Source organism: Eretmochelys imbricata, chromosome 6, assembly GCF_965152235.1.
Source record: "Eretmochelys imbricata isolate rEreImb1 chromosome 6, rEreImb1.hap1, whole genome shotgun sequence".
In the NCBI taxonomy this organism is placed as follows: domain Eukaryota; kingdom Metazoa; phylum Chordata; order Testudines; family Cheloniidae; genus Eretmochelys; species Eretmochelys imbricata.
The window spans coordinates 8,462,476-8,476,086 of NC_135577.1; the positions used below are offsets into that span (position 1 = coordinate 8,462,476).

The following is a 13,611-nucleotide window of genomic DNA, read 5'->3' on the forward strand; positions in this document are numbered from 1 at the left end:
TGTTCTGGTGCATCCACTTAAGAGGCATATGGGCAATAACAAGGGTAAACCTCTGTCCGAGCAGATAATACCAGGGGGTTTCCATGGCCCATTTTACCACAAGGCACTCCTTCTCCACTACGGTGTACCTTTCTTCTCTGGGTAGGTGTTTTCTGAGGTACAAGATGGGGTATTTCCAGTTGAGAAAGTATGGCTCCCCACCCTACTTCGGAGGTATCCATTTATAGGCTGAACTCCTTCTCAACATTTGGAGCTACTAACGCTGGGTTTACTGCAGATGGCTGTCAGATGTGCAAAACCTTATTCTGCTGCACCAGTCCATTTTACCATGCCTGGGCCTCTGATCTTTATCAGATCTGTCAAAGGGTATGCCCTGCTGCCGAAGTGGGGAATGAAGTGCTCTAATATCGCACTATCCCCAGAAGTATTCTGACCAGTTTCTTACTGAGCAGTTGAGGCCAACTTTGTATTACCTCTAACTTGTTCAGCTGGGGTTTCACTATGCCCCTCCGTATGATGTACCTGAGGTATTTGGCTTCTACTAGCCCAGCGGTTCTCACACTGTGAATTGGGAACCCAAAGTGGGTCACAACCCCATTTTATTGGGGTCACCAGGGTTGGCATTAGACTTGCTGGGGCCCTGGACTCAAGCCAAAGTCTGAGCCCCACCGCCTGGAGCCGGAGCCAAAGCCCAAGCCCCATTGCTCAGGGCCAAAGCTGAAGCCCTAGGACTTCAGCCTTGGGTGGCAGGGCTCAGGTTACAGGCCCCCTGCTGGGGCCAAAGCCCTTGGGCTTTGGGTTTGGCCTCCTCACCTGAAGTGGCAGGGTTCAGGCTTTGGTCCCACCTTTGGGGGCAGCAGGGCTCAGGCTTAAATCCCCCCTGCTGGGGTTGTGTAGTAATTTTTGTTGTCAGAAGTGTATCGCGGTGCAATTAAGTTTGAGAAATTGGCCATGCTGATGTACTTATGTCCTCTTGAGCTGCGGTCACTCCTCTGACTGCGCTGTAGATGTCCCCTAAGTGAATTAGGAGCCTACACTAGAAATTTTTGCTGGTATAACAATGTTGATTGAAGGTGATTTTTGTGACATTTCTGTGCTAGAAAATTCCATACTGTGGATGCAGTTATAGTGACATAAACTTTAACTGTTATAGCTTATTTCACTTGGGGAACTAAGTGGGTGGGTGAGATTCTGTGGCCTGCATTGTGCAGGAGGTCAGACTAGATGATCATAATGGTCCCTTCTGACCTTAACATCTATGAATCTGTGAAACTGGCATAAGCTACACCAGCAAAAGTATTCTGCCACTGTAAACTGCATCTGCATTAAGCGGGCTTTAGACTGGCAAACCTTTTAAGTCCAGCAGGGTTGCTGTTATCTGTGCTGTAAACCCTGTTTACTGGTGTAATGTTACACTTTGGGTGTGGTCTGCAGTTTCCTGTCAAGTTATTGCTGGTGACTACCAGGGCAATTGCCTCCACCAAAAACCCTCCCAAAAGGTAAACTCTTATTAAACACTCATAAGAATGATGCTAAAGCGTTTGAAATGTAAAGCAGTGAGTAAAGCTTTTGTTGTAATAATATCCCTTACCCCCTTTCTCTTACAGAAGTGTTTTCTCTTGGGGGAACCCCTACTTCACAGCATTTGATGGTATTAAAGGTATGGTCCTTTTGGGGAGAAAAGTGTCAGTTTCAATAATCTGGAGCGATGGTTGTTGCTGCTGGAGTCTAATCCTGTTCCCTTTCATACAAAACAAGACGAGCTTGTTCTGAGAGAAAGGTCAAAAGGTAGAAAATGCAGTTTCCTGTCTCTGGTGCTCACACTTGTAGCCTTGCTGCTGGAAAAAAACAAGCCCAGCATTGTGCTCTGAGCCACTTTGATAGGAGAGATTCTTTTACCAGGCTGTTTAAGGCGTTGCGTTTAGCTTCTTATCCAGTCAGGCTCACCGCTTTGTGGAGTGAAGTTTTTCTTGATGACTCATCCAGATTCTTACTACACAGAAGGCAGAAAGAGAAGTGAAGAGAGGGTGCAAGGTGAAACACCCTCACAACTCAAGTGTTGGTCAGGATTTACCCGGAGCCAGTGGACATGGCAATGTCATGTTCCCACTCTCTGGCCTGGTCTGGTCAGGGCACCTTTCAGGGTCAGGACAATGAAGGCCCAATGGTCTCAGGGTAGGTCCCACGGTGAGGGTGGAGATAGGGAAGTAGCCACAATGCTAAAGCTTGATCCTTCCAGCCCACATCTCCAGCTGCTCGACCCCAAACAACATCCAGAAAGGGGGTGGCAGCCTCATCCCAGGAACACTATCCAATCAGAATGAATCTGGGGCTGATTATAACTCTGAAACATTTCCTCCCATTTCTAGAACCTTTCATCTCACCTTCCTGCCAACCCAAGCTGCCTTAGAGTCCAAGACCAGAAGGGACCATTTGTGACACTGGTCAGAGAACTTCCCCAAAATCGTTCCTTGAGCAGATCTTTTAGAAAAAACTTCCAGTCCTGATTTGAAAATTGTCAGTGATGGAGAATTCACCATGATCCTTATAAATTGTTCTATTAACTAATTATCCTCACTATTAAAAATTTAAACCTCTTCTCATGGCTCCTTTCCCTGGAACAATCTGAGTTCATACCAGTCTTTCTCCATCTTCTGCTGGTTTCCACGAACAATATGATAACCTAGCTGGTCTTCTGTTACTCCTTTAATGTGGGTTTCTTGTGCCATGGGGTGGGGTGTGTGGTGGCTAATTGAAGTGAGTGCTTCTTGTGAGTAGACATCTGAGTTTTCTGAAGTACAGCTGTTAGTGCTCTCTGGAAGTCATGAGAATCAGCCCTACTTAGGGAGATCAGGGAAGGGGTTTTTGTGAAGGCAGCTGCGTTCTTTAACCCAGGGCACATTTTTCTGATCAATCAAATAACAGAAGCAGGCTCAGCTTGGTGGATTAGAAATTCACTTCACTTTTGAATTCACTGTACTACCAACTCCCTAGTGTTCAAAAAACCTGAGATTAATCATGAACTGTTTTAAACATAATCATGAATTTTGGGTTCTTTCTAATTGCCTGTTGGGTTTTAAAGCTTTCAGATGCCCTCAAACTTTTCACCATAGCCATGAGGGCTAGAAATTTATTTATAAAAATAGAAAAAGCTAATAATAATATGTAGCTCTGGTAAAGCACATTTCATCAGTAGATCTCAAAGCACTTTAAAAAGGAAGGAAGTATAATTATCCCCATTTTACAGATAGGGAAACTGAGGCACAGGGCAGGGAAGTGACTTGCCCAAGGTCACCCAGGAAGCCAATGGCAGAGTTTGGGATAGAACCCAGTCCAGTGCTTTACCTCCATGACTCCCAGACTTGGGGTTTTAATAAAAACACCAGCTATTATGAGATTTATGATCAAATTGCAAAAGCTGGCAACTTCTCCCAAGTGAAAGATGAATGAAGCAAGTTTCATCCATTTGAAGAGAGTGGATACATTTTAAAACCTTACCTGTTCCTCTGATATGGATGAGTGACTAAGAAAGAGCCCTGAATAAATCAACCAATTTGCAATTCTCCTTCCAATGTATAACATACAAAACAGATCCAAATCCAGTATGCAGGCATCACTTAGTATTGATGCCCCTTTTCTGGCATTGTGCCCATCCAACACAGCTTCCTGCATAACCCAGGCCAGAGATTCTCATCCACTAATTTCTGCATCCAGTCGAACAGTTTCTGTTTGACCTATAGCATGCTTTAAAAAGACACTCAGTCTTGCTGACAGACTCCATATTTATTCAGAGAATCACTCTGTTCACAGCAAATGTTTCAATGGTTCATTCCCCTCCTGTTAACATCTTGAACCTTACTAGTCTGAATTTGTCTCGCATCCGCTCCCAGCCATTGTCTCGCCTTCTGCTTTTGTCTGCTGGATCTTAACAGAGCTGTCTATGTCAGCTATGATCAAATGACCTCTTAGTCTTCTCTTGGATAAACTAAATTGTGATTCTTGCAGTATTTGGCATTTTTCTTAAAGCTCCCAGAGTTCTGTGATTCTGCTGGACAAATTTCTCAGCTTTCGTTACAGAAAAAAGAAAATTTTTACCCTTCATGGTTGTAAAGAAAAGCTTGAAAACCTGCATCCTAAAGACTCCATCACCAGCATGCAAATAAACACAATCCCAAAGTATTTGTTTTTAAAAAAAAATTCATGATTTTAAGTCAATCTCGTGATTTTCTGCTGGCATGATTTGTTCAGCAAAACAGTCTGAACTTCCCGGAGAGCTGGAGAAATGACTATGTTAGATAGACCAGGGTCCTGGGCTCCCAAACACCCTGATTCATTCTATGATTTAACAAATACAAAAGAAGTTCTTTGGCATAAGAAAGTGAAGGGAAAAAAGGCACAGTACTGTCCAAGTCCGCTTTATAATAAGCGTAATTGGGCTTGTTTCCCACTTTAATTTTTGGAAAGTTGCGGGTTGTGGTTTTCTGGTCTTGTTTTATCTGGAGATCACTTATTTGCGCTTTTTTATTCCACCCCTGCTTCTGCCTTCAGAACTAGGTGCCTGGCCAGCCGCCGATGCTCTCCGGCCGCCCAGCGAAGGCGGTGCTGTCACCAGCAGCAGCACAAAAGTAAGGGTGGCAATCCGCCATGCCATGGCACCCTGACTTCCGCACTGCTGCCAGCAGCATGCCCGGCCAGCAGCCGGCGCTCTCCTGCCACCCAGCCAGAGCTAAATTTCTGCTGGGGCTAGCCGGGCCTGTGCCCAAGCACCTGTTTCGTTACACATTAAACACATGAAATCAATGAGTTGTAGGCACCCAGGTGATTTAGAAAATAGATGCCTAAATGCCTTTAAAAATCTGGCCTTCTGTGTCTCCGTTCCCCATCAGAACAATGGGTTAATGGCCCTGCTCTGTCTCACCGGGGGGTTGTGAGGATAAAGACTTTAAAGATTGGTAGGATATTATGGTGATGGGGTGTGGTGGATTACCATATAGGCCCCACAGGTACACCGGCACTCTGGCCCCGCCCCCTGCTGCTCCTTCCACCCCGCCCCCAGCCCCACTTCTCTGCCCTGCGCGTCTTCTTCCCTCTGAGGCCCCGCCCCCAGCCAGGCTGGAAGACAGCGGGAACCTGCGTAGAGAGTGAATGAGTATATCCCCACCCCCCGCCCGCCCACCCCCTGAGTCTCTTTTCCCCCCCTTCCCAAGTGTAGCCAGCCTGAGCCACTTGCCCAAACCCCCTCCTGCCCTAGGCAGGGCTGGCCTGAGCCCTGCCTCTTGCCACCCGTGAGCCCCACTACTCCCCCCCTCAACTCCATTTTGGCAAAACTGTATCATTTGTGCTGTATGGCTCTTGCCAGCTGGTGATCAGTTGACAAGAGCAAATGGGACAAATCCAGTTTTGTCAAAAAAGTTGGGACATCCAGGGCCAAAACGGTAGGTATGGTTACCCTAACAGGGGTCCCCAAACTTTTTTGTTGGGCCTCCCCTTACCTGGTCCGTGCCCCCCTGGGAGCTGGGGCCAGAGCCGGGAGTGGGAACTGGGGGTTGCTGTGGGGCCAGGGGCTGCGGTTAGGGGCCAGGAGTGGGGCTGTGGCTGGGAGTGATGCTGGAGGTGAGGCTGGGGGCAGGGCTGGAGTGGGGCCAGAGCAAGGATGAGTGCCATTCATTCCCTGCCCCCACTCCCCCCCATATGAGCTGACCTGGGCCCCACTGCACTCACAGTGACCAAAATGTTCCTCCGTGCCCTCCTAGGCTGAGGTAAAAGTCACCCAGGGAGCCCAGGCAGCTGTGGGGAGACCATGCCCTCCATGTGCCCTGGGTGGGGGACCAAGGTGCCCAAGAGACAAGAGCAGCCCCCAGCCCATGTTCCTGTCCCCCACGGTGCATTGCCCAGGGCAGATAGACGGTCCAGGGCTCCGCACAGTGCCCCAGGCTCCCTGGGTAGCTCTTACCCTGGCCCTGGCTTCTGGCCAGACCAGAGGGCAGAGCCTTAGAGGAAGCGGAGGAGCAGAGTGTGGGGCCCTATGGCAGGGGGGATGTTGGGGGCCCCAATGTCCTTTGTGCCCAGGAGGCCCCAATAAATCTTAATCCACCTCTGGTGATGGGGTCTAGATAAATACCTAAGACCTGGTCTACACTTAAAAGTTTTACCAGTATAACTACTTTGGTTAGAGATGTGATTTTTTTTTTCTGAAATAGGTATACAGGTAAAAATTCCAGTGTGGACACAGCTACACTGGTATAAATGTGGTGTTTACCAGTATAGTCATTCATCTTCCTGTATTGAACTGGACTTGATGAACTCTCAAGGTCCCTTCCAGTTCTATGATTCTACGATGGAACAGCTATACTGCTGTTAGCATCTTTATACTGCTATAACTCCGTCCACACTCAGGGGGAGGAAGTGGGACCACGTTAGCTATACCAGCAGTGTTAAAGCTGGACAACTTTCTAAGGTAGATGAGGTCTTCGATTCATAGATTCCAGGAACAGAAGGGACCATTGTGGTCATCTCCTCTGACCTCCTGTGTAACACAGGCCAGAGACCTGCCCCGAATCATTCCTAGAGCAGAGCTTGTAGAACAAACATCCAGTCTCGATTTAAAAATTGGCAGGGATAGAGAATCCACCATAACCCTGGCTGAAAAGAAAAGGAGGACTTGTGGCACCTTAGAGACTAACAAATTTATACGAGCATAAGCAGTGAGCTGTAGCTCAGGAAAGCTTATACTCAAATAAATTGGTTAGTCTCTAAGGTGCCACAAGTCCTCCTTTTCTTTTTGCGGATACAGAGAACACCGGCTGCTACTCTGAACCCTGGGTGAGTTGTTCCAATGGTTAATTACTGTCAGGGTTAAAAATGTACACTTTATCTCCAGCCTGATTTTGCACCGTTGGATCATGTTATACCTTCCTCTGCTAGATTGAAGAGCCCTTTGTTTGTTCCCCTGGAGGTACGAGTCGAGATTGGGATCAAGTCACTCCTCCGTCTTCTCTTTGCTCAACGAAAGCGATTGATCTCCTTGAGTCCATCACGATAACGCCTGTTGTCTAAGCCTGTGCTCCCTGGGGCTCTGTCTCCGGCGTTGCAAAGGAGGGAAGGATTCGGGCTAGATCTGACTTTGTGCCCTGTGGGTCTGTGCTCGGGGTGCCGGTGGGGAAAGGGGCCAGCGGCTGCAGCCACTAGAGGGCCCCGGTTGTGGCTAAGAGACAGGAGTCTGCTCTCTCGGCTCAGCTTACCAGGGCCGGCTGAGCTTCCGCTGCCGCTGCATCCGGGCTGATGATTGGCCGCTGCTGCCCAGCGGGGTCTGATGCGCGGCTTCCCAGCTGCGGCGGGGACCGTCGCTGGCTGGCCCGAGGCCCCCGCCGGGCTCTGCCAACCCTAGCTCCAGGGCCCAGGTGACAGAGAGCGCAGGGGGTGGGGCTCTGTGCAGCGCCGGACGCCGCGAGCGCCCAGAGCGGCTGCCCGAGGCGGAGCGCGTGGCCCTGGGGAGGGGAGGTTCCCCGCCGAGGGGGCAGGGAGAGAGAGACTGAAAGGGGAGAAACAAGTGGAGAGAGGGGATCTGCTACCACCAGCTCCCCTGGCATTGCGCCGCCCCTGGCACCCCTGCACACACTGACACGCTGGCAGTCGCACGCACACACTCGCCGGCAGGCAGCCACTTTCTGACCCACTCGCTGCTGTCACACCGACACCGGCCGAGACGCCGATGGGACCTTCGCACACTCACAGGCTGACGCACACAGACTCATGCACGCGTAGGTACTCTGACACTTCGCACAAGTCATACACATGCACTGTCTGACACACGAACTTACACAGACACCCTCAGGCACCCACCCACACTCTCACAGGCAGAGGTCCCAGTTTCCCGTCCATTCCCAGGGCTCCCTCCATTAGCTCCGTCCATTCGACAGACTGTTGGGGTCCGCGGAACAGGACGTATTTCACAGATGCCAAGGCCAACAGGACCCATTGTGCCCAGAGAATCTCCCCCAGCAATTCTTGCACCTGGCCCAGTAACTCCTGGCTGAGCGGTACCTCCCACAGGGCGCGTACCCAGCCCCAGCTGGCCTCTAGCTCCCCATTTGTGATGCCATGTCCCTGGCACATTCCCTGAAACACCTATCAAGCCCTGAACTCACCTTGATTCTTTCCCTCACACTGAGCTGGATTCCCAACAGCAAATCTGACGTGGTTCCCCAGACAGAGGGAAGGGAAGAGCCACGTATCCTGGATTTCTAGGATCTGGGCATGGGGTGGATTCTCCATCACTGGAAGTCTGTTAAAATAGAGATGCGGCATCTCTTTCTCAAAGTCAGGAGTCACTGGGCCAGAGGCAGGAATGGCTGGGGGAGATTCTCTGGCCTGGGTGAGATAGGAGGCCAGGCTGGAAGGGCACAGTGGGCCTTCAGGCCTAGATATCTATTTCCCTAGAGACAGCAGCACAGCGGAGAGGTACAAAAATTGAAACCAGCTCAAAGTATTTGTGAGTGCAGTGAAACAGCTGGGATCCCACAGAGCTGCCGTGAACTTCCACAGCTCTGCCCCCATCTCAGCCAGGCTGAGGCTGTACCCAGCAACTGTGGCAGGCATCACTGGAAGTCTGGCAGCTGCTCCCCTGCTCTGCTACCTTTCCCCTGGGTGTTTGGAAGGGACATGGAGGCAGATGTATTGTCTTCCTGCTTCCCCTCTGGGAACTTGAGGGGTATCCAGCTGCCGATTTTTTTTTGATCTATCCAACAATTATTCCTTTCACTGCCTTGGCCACTCCCCATTGTGAAGATCTCCTTTGTGTCCCCCACCATTGCCCAGTGGAGGGACTGACTCACATCCAGATTCTTTCTCGTCCCAGCAGGAGCTGAGATTTAAGAGCAAGGATGAGGAGGGAATCGGCAGCAGGGAGGTGATGAGACAATGGATCCAGATGGGACCGCCTCAGGAATCTCTGAAGCTGATGAACACCAGAGTCCTGGGCAGGGAGAAGCCCGCGAGGATCACAGCGGGTTGGAAGAGCAGGCAGATGGCAATCCTGACACTGTCAGGAGAAGTTTAAATGTCCAGGATGGCACCCTGCCAGGGGAGGACACAGCCACATGGGCTGAGCCAGGGGGAAGCCCCAGTGGGAGCTCAGAACATAGGACCCAGGAAAGAACCCAGCTGCGGCAGAAGCCCCATCGCTGCCCTGACTGCGGGAAGGCATTCAGCTGGAGCTCCCACCTCATTCAGCACCAGCGGGTCCACACAGGGCAGAGGCCCTACAAATGCCCCGACTGCGGGAAGGGCTTCACCCAGAGCTCAGACCTCATTACCCACCAGAGAACTCACACAGGCGAAAAACCCCACCGCTGCCACCAGTGTGGGAAGGGCTTCACTGTCAGCTCGGGGTTGGCCCGGCACCGGCGAGTCCACACTGGAGAGCGCCCCTACAAGTGCCCTGAGTGTGGGAAGAGCTTTGGTCGCAGCTCCAACCTGCTGACCCACCAGCGCACGCACACAGGGGAGCGCCCCTACCAGTGTGGGGAATGCGGGCAGAGCTTCAGCCTCAGCTCCACCCTTGCCAAGCACCGGCGGCTGCACACGGGGGAACGCCCCTACTCCTGTGCCGACTGCGGGCAGTGCTTCAGCCTGGGCTCCACCCTGGCACTGCATCGGCGCAGCCTGCACACGGGTGAGCGTCCCTACCAGTGCCCTGACTGCGGCAAGTGCTTCAGCCGTAGCTCCAGCCTGACCACCCACCGCCGCAGCCTGCACACAAAGGACCGGCCCTACAGCTGTGCAGAGTGCAGCAAAGGATTTGGTCGCAGCTCAGACTTGCTGGCCCACCAACGCAGCCACTCCGCGGAGCGGCCCCACCGCTGTGCCCAGTGTGGCAAGGGTTTCGCCCGCCGCTCCAATCTCCTGGCGCATCAGAGCAGCCACACTGGGGAGCGGCCCTATCCATGCGGGGAGTGTGGGAGGTGCTTCAGCCGGCGCTCCGACCTCGTCAGCCACCGCAGGACCCACACCGGGGAGCGGCCCTACCTGTGCGCCCAGTGCCCCAAGAGCTTTGGGCAGAGCACCGACCTGCTGACCCACCAGCGTACCCACACTGGGGAGCGACCCTACCGCTGCCACCAATGTGGCCAGAGCTTCAGCCTCAGCTCCAACCTCCTGGCCCACCACAGGGTTCACACCGGGGAGCGGCCCTACCACTGTGCCCAGTGTGGGAGGGGATTCACTCGCAGCGGCAACCTCCTGGCACATCAGCGGCGGCAGCATGCAGTGGGAGAGACCACCTGATGGCACAGAACACGTGCAGGGAGAGAGAGCCCACCTGAGGGCACAGTTCATGCTTGGGGAGAGAGAGTCCCCCTGCCAGCACAGAACATGCACAGGGGAGAGAAAGAGAGAGTGACCGCCTGATGGCACAGAACATGGCATGGAAGAAAATTATCTTGAATGCTTATGACTCAATGTCCTAAGAGATAAAGAACAAGAAGGGGTTATTAGTTGGTGTCTGCTACAGACCACCAAATCACACTAGGGGACAGGGAGACCGGCTCCTTATACAGCTATCTATAATGTGTAGATAAAAAAGCTGCGTGATCCTTGCGGATTTCAATCTGAGTGACATAAGCTGAAGGTCTCATGCTGCCAGTACTAAAACATCCTTGAAATTTCTAAATGTTATAGATAATGTCCTAATTCAAAAAGTGTTGCATCCAACATGGGGGAATTTATATTAGACCTCATCTTGCCAGATAAAGAGGAAATAATCACAGAACTAAAAATTAATGGTAACTTAGGTACAAGTGATCATGACTTGATCAGATTTATACTGTGCAAACGGAATGCAGTCCAGACCAGTGATTTATATATATATACTTGGTGCTTTAAAAGAGCCAATTTCAAAAAGCTGAAAACAATTATGAACCAAATCAATTGGGAGGAAGAATTGAATCAGAAAAATATGATTGATAATTGGGAATTGTTTAAGAACACTTTATTAGATGTCTAAAAAGCCAAAGTCCCACAACTGAGGAAGAAGGCCACTGATCTGGTTTAGCGGGGAAGCGAAGGCAACTGTAGAAAATAGAAAAAAAAAGTATATAACAAAATGGAAGAAAGGGGAAGTTGATGAATATAAATCAGAAGCTAGGAATTATAGAAAATTGATTAGAGAAGCAAAGGGAGGCAAGGAAAAACCTATGGCCAGCACAGTTAAGGACCATAAGAAGGAGTTTTTAAAGTATATTAGGAACAAAAAGAATCCTGACAATGGTCTTGGTCCATAACTAGATGGAAATGGTAGAATTGTCAATAATAATGCAGAAACGGCAGAAATGTTCAACAAATATTTCTGTTCTGTATTTGGGAAAAAATAAATGATGACTTATATCATATGATAACATTCCATTCCACTAGTGTCTCAGGAAGATGTTAAACTGTAGCTACTAAGGTCAGACATTTTTAAATATATAACTTGCATCCAGAAGTTTTAAAAGAGCTGGCTGAGGAGCTTGCTGGACCATTAATCGTGATTTTCAATAAGTCTTGGAACACTGGGAAAGTTCCAGAAGACTGGAACAAAGCTAATGTTGTGCCAATATTTAAATAGGATAAATGAGATGACTGGATAATATGGGACTGTCAGTCTGACACTGATCCTAGGCAAGATAATAGAGCACTTGATACAGGACTCGATTAATAAAGAATTAAAAGAGGGTAATATAATACGTGCCAATCAACATGGGTTTATGGAAAATAAATCCCATCAAACTAACTTGATATCATTTTTGATGGGATTACAAGTTTGATTGACAAAGGTAATAGTGGTGATGTAATCTACTTAGACATCTGTAAGGCATTTGACTTGGTACCACATGACAGTTTGATTAAAAAACTAGAAAGATATAAAATTAACATGGCACACATTAAGTGGATTGAAAGCTGACTCACTAATAGGTGTTAAAAGGTAGTAAGTGGAGAATCATCCCTGAATGGGTGTATTAGGGGGGTCCTGCAGGGATCGGTTCTTGACCCTACCCCATTGAGCATTTTTAGTAATGACCTGAAAGAAAACATAAAATCATCACTGGTAATGTTCGCAGATGACATAAAAACTGAGGGATGGTAAATAATGAAGAGAAGGTCGCTGATTCAGAGCAAGCTGGATTGCTTGGTAAACTGGATGCTAGCAAACAAAATGTGTTTTAATAAGGCTAAATGTAAATGCCTCCATCTAGGAACACAGAATGTAGGCCAGACTTACAGGATGGGGGACTCTATCCTGGGAAGCAGTGACTCTGAAAAAGATTTAGGGGCCCTTGTGCAGAATCAGCTGAACCTGAGCTCCCCTTGCAACGCTGTGGCCAAAAGCACTAATGCAAATCTTGGATGCATAAATGGGAATCCCAAGTAGGAGCCGAGAGGTTATTTTACTTCTGTATTTATCACTAGTGGAATTCTGTGTCCAGTTCTGGTGTCCACAATTCAAGAAGGATGTTTACAAATTGAAGAGGGTTTCAGAGAAGAGCCATGAGAACGATTAAAGGATTAGAAAACCTGCCTTATGGTGATAGACTCAAGATGCTCAATCTATTTAGTTTAACAAAGAGAAGGTTAAAAGGTGACTTGATTACAGTCTATAAGAACCTACATGGGGAACAAATATTTAATAATGGCCTCTCCAATCTAGCAGAGAAAGGTATAACACGATCCAATGGCTGGAAGTTGAAGTTATACAATTCAGACAGGAAAAAAGGTGAACATTTTTAACAGTGAAAGTAATTAGCCATTGTAATAACTTACCAAGGATCGTGGTGGTTTCTCCATCACTGACAATTTTTCAATCAAGATTGGACGATTTTCTCAAAAATCTGCTCTAGGAATTATTTTGGAGAAGTTCTCTGGCCTGTGGTGCTCAGACTAGATGATCACAATGGTCCCTGCTGGCCTCGGTACCTATGTCCTTGTGCAAGGAGAGAGAGAGAGACCCCCTAACACCATAGAAGACGTGTGCGGGGAAGAGAGAGAAAGAGACCACCTGATGACACAGAACACGTGTCAGAATGTGTGTTCTGTGGTCTCCATTGCAGAGGCAAGGTCAGAGCTTGGCTGGCAGCCAGACCCTGCTGCTGGGCCATTCTATCCCCTGCTCATCTGGGATTTGTCAGACTTAGATGGAGATGTTCACCCCCTGTGACAGCAGTGGGGACAATGACAACACTCTGATGGGTCCGAGACACGGGCCCTGCGCCCTGCCTCACAAGACAAGATGTTGGCAGAGGAAGGGTAGCCATTATGGTCCCTGGTCATTGTATGCTTTGCTGGAGCCCTAAGCATCAATCACAATGTGAACCAAAAGCTGTGAACTAGAGGAGGTCTGGCTTTGGTAAAATGGTAAAAAGCCCCCCTTCCGCCCCCCCCCCCCAACTCCCAATCTGGTTTGCTGGGATCTATTGGCCTCATCGTGCAGGAATAGAATAAAACAGGAACCTTTCCATTAGCTCTAATGGCCACTGAATCTGTATCTGACTATACCCATATACATCTATCTATCAGATTGCACTAAATTAAGTTTATGGTTTAATTTGGTTTCTTACTTTGAACTGGAGCTAATAAAGC

The 13,611-nt window shown here is 49.2% G+C and overlaps 1 protein-coding gene and 1 long non-coding RNA gene across 2 annotated transcripts; both read left to right on the forward strand.

The window, feature by feature from the left end:
• The first annotated feature begins 1,452 nt into the window (after positions 1 to 1,452).
• Positions 1,453 to 2,531, forward strand: LOC144267076 (uncharacterized). The gene is made up of 3 exons (XR_013346535.1): positions 1,453 to 1,499; positions 1,608 to 1,660; positions 2,370 to 2,531. It is a non-coding gene; the product is annotated as an uncharacterized LOC144267076 (long non-coding RNA).
• A 4,808-nt stretch (positions 2,532 to 7,339) lies between these two features.
• LOC144267043 (uncharacterized) lies at positions 7,340 to 13,611 on the forward strand. The gene is made up of 2 exons (XM_077820691.1): positions 7,340 to 7,400; positions 8,861 to 13,611. Exon 2 carries the CDS (start codon positions 8,920 to 8,922, stop codon positions 10,282 to 10,284), a length of 1,365 nt encoding a protein of 454 aa, XP_077676817.1. The 5' UTR covers positions 7,340 to 7,400; positions 8,861 to 8,919; the 3' UTR covers positions 10,285 to 13,611.